The sequence below is a fragment of the Eimeria mitis genome, genomic scaffold, assembly GCF_000499745.2.
Source record: "Eimeria mitis Houghton genomic scaffold, Emh_scaff571, whole genome shotgun sequence".
Classification (NCBI taxonomy): domain Eukaryota; phylum Apicomplexa; class Conoidasida; order Eucoccidiorida; family Eimeriidae; genus Eimeria; species Eimeria mitis.
Window position 1 is genome coordinate 9,361 of NW_013573959.1, and position 5,439 is coordinate 14,799.

Genomic DNA, 5,439 nt, shown 5'->3' on the forward strand with positions numbered 1-5,439 from the left:
GCCAGCTGCTGCTGCTGCTGCTGCTGCAACACCCGCTGCTGCTGCTGCTGCTGCAACGCCTCCCACTGCTGCTGCTGCTCCACCAACACCTGCTGCTGCACCCCATACATATATATATATATATATATATATATATATATATATATATATATATATATATATATATATATATATATATTACTGTGTATTGTGTATATTAAGGTGTTTATCTAGGTGTGTAAGCAGAGTATAAACATTTTGTGTATTAGCATTATACCCCATAAACCCAACCCTCCATATTTTATTTTTTAGTTTCCCTATCCCTAAACCTATCTCTATTTGTTCTTTTATGAGTGAAGCAGCAACAGCAGCAGCAGTGTATTGATGGGGGACAACAACAGTAGTAAGAGCTGGACTTCTGTGTTTTTTTTGGTGTATATACACCTCTATATTTCTTTTTTTTAGCTCAGAGACAAACAAACATGCTGTCTCCTCGTGTCTCCTCCATACTGTCTCCAGTCCCTCTTTATTTATAGAACGTAGGGACTCTCTCAATGCATAAAGAAGAGAGACAGGTGGTGTATGGTGATATATGCGGCTGTCTCCTTCTCCCCAATACTGCAGCAACAGCAGCAGATCTAGATACCAATTACTTACTTTACTTTTTCTTTTTTTTATTTTTTCTATGGCCCGGGGCCCCACAGTAAGAGGAGACACACCAGGGCAGCAACTGAGGCCCTTCTGGCTGCAACTATAACATATATCTATCTCCCACCTATCGACAAAAAGAGGAGAAGTACACAACCCAGTCACAGCATCAACCAAAAGGAGACAGTTGTATTCTCTACATAGGGCCCCTATACCTTCTAGGGGTTGCAGGGCCCCCGTAGATGTCTCCACCATAACAACACATAAGAGAGAGGGTTTGTGCTGCTGCAGCAGCAGCTCTATATGCTGCAGTGTAAATACACCACCCCACTCTATCTCAGCTGTATATACAGCTGCACCATATCTCCCCGCCATCTCTGCTAGTCTACAACCAAAATACCCAGACACAAGCACCAATACACTGTCTCCTTTTTCTATAACATTACACAGTGCTGCCTCCATTGCTGCTGAGCCTGTACCGCTTACAGCTATTGTTGCTTCGTTCTTTGTCTGCATGCAGTAACGCAGCAACTCTTGTATATCTCTCATTATATTTAATAAACTTATATCCATATAACCCACTGCAGGCAGAGACAGAGCTGCACATACACCCGGAGAGAAGTTGGAGGGACCGGGGCCCAGCAGCAGGCGGGGGGGGACGTATATATCCTCCGTCGTCACAGGAGATATATCTAGTTTATACTGCTGCTGCTCCTGCTCCTGCTGCTGCTGCTGCTGCTGCTGCTGCTGCATAGACACCTCCTGCTGCTGCTGCTGCTGCTGGTGGTTGTGGTGGTTGTGGTGGTGGGTCTGGTCGTCACACATCTTCGTTATACTGAAGAGACAGAGGATGTTCTGCTGCTGTTGCTGCTGTTGCTGCTTGCTGCTGCTGCTGCTGCTGCCCTTTATTTCTTCCTTGTTGCTGCTGCTGGTGCTGCTGCTGCTGCTGTTGCTGCTGCTGCTGCTGCTGTTGTTAGTGTCTCCCTTCTTCTCGCTGCTGCTGCTGTCTTTGACACGGTCTTAGCTTTGCAGTGTTTGTTGATCTTGCTGCTGTCGTCGCTGCTGCTGCTGCTGCTGCTGCTGCTGCTGTTGTGTTGCTGCTACAGCGGCGGCGGGCCGCAGGCTGCAGCTCTGGGGTGTATGTATAGCGGCGAGAGAAGAGAAGCAGCAAGAGGCAGCAGGAGAAAAAAGGAGACAAATATTTATTTGTTTTGTTGCAGTGTCTTCAGAGGAGACAGTAACTAATAACCCCCCCAAGCAATGACGCTGCTGCTGCTGCTGCTGCTGCTGCTGCAGCAGCAGCAGCAGCAGCAGACAGCGCAGCAGCGGCTGGGCTGCTGCAGCAGACCGCCAGGCCTCAGCAGCAGACAGAGACACGAGCAGCAGCAGCAGCTGTAGTTGTTGTGGTTGTCATTGCTGTTTCTGTTTATTTTTTAGTTTTATTTACAAAGAAAAAAAAGAAGGAGACAAAAAAAGATAGAACGAAGCAGACACACCACCGCGCAGCAGCTGCTGCTGCTGCTGCTGCTGCCGACAGCCACAGGCAGCAGCAACTGTCTCCTTTTCTGTCTCCTTTTCTGTCTCCTTTTTTGTCTCCTCTGCTGTCTCTTCTTCTCTCTTTATCTCCCCCCATGGGGGCCAACCCCTCTCTTAGAGCCCTTACGAGGCCCCACAGTTGCTGCAGCAGCAGCAGCAGCAGCAGCAGCAGCAGCAACAGCAGCAGCAGCAGCAGCAAGAACAGCAGCTGAAAAAGAATCCGACTCAAACACCCCAACAACAGCAGCACCACCACCACACCACCACCACCACCACCATCACCACCAACAACAACAACAACAACAGCAACACCAGCAGCAGCAGCAGCAGCAGCAGCAGCAGCAGCAGAACCTAGCTCATGTCAGGGGGGCCCCCATGCGGGGTGTCTCCTCCTTCTCGCTGTCTCCTTTTTATTGCTTTGGGTACCTGGGGGGACTTCCTGCCTGTCTTTGCTGCAGCAGCACACGCTGCGCTTCTTCTCTCTCAGGGGGCCCCNCCCCAAGGGCCCCCCAGGGTCTGAAGAGGGTACTGGGACCCCCGACAGCTCCGCTGCACCGCAGCAGCAGCAACAGCAGCAACAGCAGCAGCAGCAGCAGCAGCACGTCGTCTGCGATGCAGCACAGGGGGCCCTTGATGCGGCAGCAGAGGAGAGGGGGGGCCCCCCAGGGGAGGGGGAGAGGGGCCCCCTAAAGGAGAAGGGGGGGGGCCCCTGCTGGGTTGTGGTTGCAGCCCCTGAATGCTGGGTCAATCAAATATGTGCAGAGGCAGAGTTCAGGTGTATGTACACCTCACGCTGTGCGGGTACCCACACCCAGCCTGCAGCAGCAGCAGCAGCAGCAGCAGCAGAAGCAGCAGCAGCAGGAGGAACGGCAGCGTATGAAGCAGCAGAAGCATCAACAGCAGCAGCAGCAGCAGCAGCAGCAGCAGCAGTGATTCGGTTGAGGAGCGGAGCAGCGTTTGCTGCTGCTTCTATATGCGGGGGTCTCCCGCTGCTGCTGCTGCCGCTGCCTTCCTCTCCCGTGCGTCTGTCTGCTGCTGAGGTCTGCTGCCCCCAGGAGGCGTTGCTGCTTGTCTCCTTAATCAAAGAGGGAGCGGAGCTCATACTGCAGCAGCAGCAGCAGCAGCAGCAGCAGCAGCAACAAGTGCAGCAGCAGCAACAAGAACTGCAACCGCAGCAGCAGCAACAACAGCAGAAACAGCTGCAGCAGCAACAGCAGCAGCAGCAGCAGCAGCAGCAGCAACAGTGTGTTTGGCTGCAGCCAGCTGTAGTTGCTCTGGGTTTGTTTGCTGCAGTGTATGCGCATGCAGCAGCAGCAGCAGAGACACCGTATCTGCTGCTGCTGCCTTCTCCATACTCTCGCCAGGCCCCACACGATTTCTTTGATCGCCTTTTTAAACAAAACCCAGAGCTGCCTGCTCTGCTGCNTCTCGCCAGGCCCCACACGATTTCTTTGATCGCCTTTTTAAACAAAACCCAGAGCTGCCTGCTCTGCTGCATGCAGCTGAGCAGCAGCAGCAGCAGCAGCAGCAGCAGCAGCAGCAGCAACAGCAGCAGCAGCAGCAGCAGCAGCAGCAGCAGCCAGGAGATGGCCTGGAGCTGTGGGCCCTGAGGCACGCACTCCGTCCCCTAACAAAAGCAGATTTACAGTATGCAGTCACCTCAGCTGCTGCTGCAGTTCAACGCAATACTTGCTGCTGCTGCTGCTGCTGCTGCTGCTGCTGCTGCTGCTGCTGCTGCTGCTACTGATCCTTGTTGGTGTTGTTATTCGTCTCAGTGTTTTCGCGCTACATCGAGAGTGCTAGCGTCTGCTTCATTCCCTGCTGTGGTTGCTTCTGCTGCTGCTGCTGCTCTTGCTGCTGCTGCTGCTGCTGCTGTTGCTGCTGCTGCTGCTGCTGCTGCTGCTGCTGCTGCAGGCACTGGATGTGGCGGCTGTGTCTGAGCGACAGCGGAGAATTTCGCGAAAAATTTTTGGGAATTTGCCCCTCGCTGTTCGATGCCAGCAGCGGGAGGAGACAAGCAGCAGCAGCAGCAGCAGCAGCAGCAGCAGCTCCAGCAGCAGCAGCTGCAACTCCAGCAGCAGCAGCAGCTGTAGCAGCAGAAAACCCAACTGCAGCAGCAGAAGCAGCAGCACCAACTCCAGCAGCAGCAGGTACTCCAGCAGCAGCAGTACAGGCAGCAACTCCAGCAGCAGCTGCAGCAACACCAACAGCAGCAGCAGCGGCAGCAGCAGCAGCAGAAAGCACACAGGAGATGGCAGTGCGTGTTGCTGCGCTCCCGCGTGCTGCTCCGTTGCTTTGTCTTTGGCCTCCTCGTCTCTTTGCTGCTGCAGCAGCAGCATTGCCTCCATTTGCTGCTGCTGTGGGGCCCGCGGCCGTACCCTGGAAGCTCTTGCTGCAGCACCAGCAGCAGCAACTGCAGCAGCAACAGCAGCAACAGCAGCAGCAACTCCAGCTGCAGCAGCAGCAGCATTCGCTCCACCGTGTTCGCCTCTTTGGGTATGGTGGGGCCCCTGTGGGCCCCTCTGAGTTGCTGCTGACGTCGGAGGAGCTGCTGCAGTTGCTGCTGCAGTCTCCAGCAGCACAAGAGCAGCAGCAGCAGCAGCAGCGGCAACAGCAGCAGCAGCAGCAGCTGCTGCTGCTGAACTCGGCGAATGGTAGCTGCAACGAGGAGCCCGCAGAAGCACCTCCTCTCAGGTCCTCTCAACCCCTGTGGCAACCTGCAGCAGCAGCAGCAGCAACAGCAGCAGCAGCAACAGCAGCAGCAGCAGCAGCAGCTGCTGCTGCAGGTCCTGCAGCAAAGAAGCAGCGAGTAGTGGGGCAAAATGGACACCGCACAGCCTTCAACGAGACGGACACCCCGCAGCAGCAGCAGCAGCAGCAGCAGCAGCAGCAGCAGCAGCAGCAGCAGCAGCAGCAGCAAGAAGAAGCTGCTGCTGCCTCTCGTCGGAAGGCTGCCGCCATATTGGAGTTTCTGCCCCGCGTCGCGTTCTGCAGCAGCAGCAGCAGCAACAGCAGCAGCAGCAACAGCAGCAGCAGCAACAGCAGCAGCTCTGCGTCTGCTGCTGCTGAGGGGTTTTGCGTCGTGTCTCTCGGCAGCATGCTGTGCCGGCTGCTGCAGCTGCTGCCGTGCTGCTGCTGTCTCCTTTCTATATTAGCTGCAGCAGCAAAGCTGCTGAAGAAGAGGTGAGCAGCTGCATGCACCTGAGGAGACACTTGATGAGTATATATATATATATATATATATATATATATATATATATATATATATATATATAT

The 5,439-nt window shown here is 54.4% G+C and overlaps 1 protein-coding gene across 1 annotated transcript in view; it reads left to right on the forward strand.

Moving 5' to 3' along the window:
• Positions 1-1,887: 1,887 nt before the first annotated feature.
• Positions 1,888-5,439, forward strand: part of EMH_0016560 (uncharacterized protein) — a gene marked incomplete at both ends in the record, with an annotated part of 4,235 nt that continues 683 nt past the window's right edge. Inside the window, 5 exon segments of the mRNA XM_013500664.1 lie at positions 1,888-2,021; positions 2,651-2,656; positions 2,660-3,431; positions 3,599-3,810; positions 4,078-5,346. Coding sequence (XP_013356118.1) covers positions 1,888-2,021; positions 2,651-2,656; positions 2,660-3,431; positions 3,599-3,810; positions 4,078-5,346 — 2,393 coding nt within the window.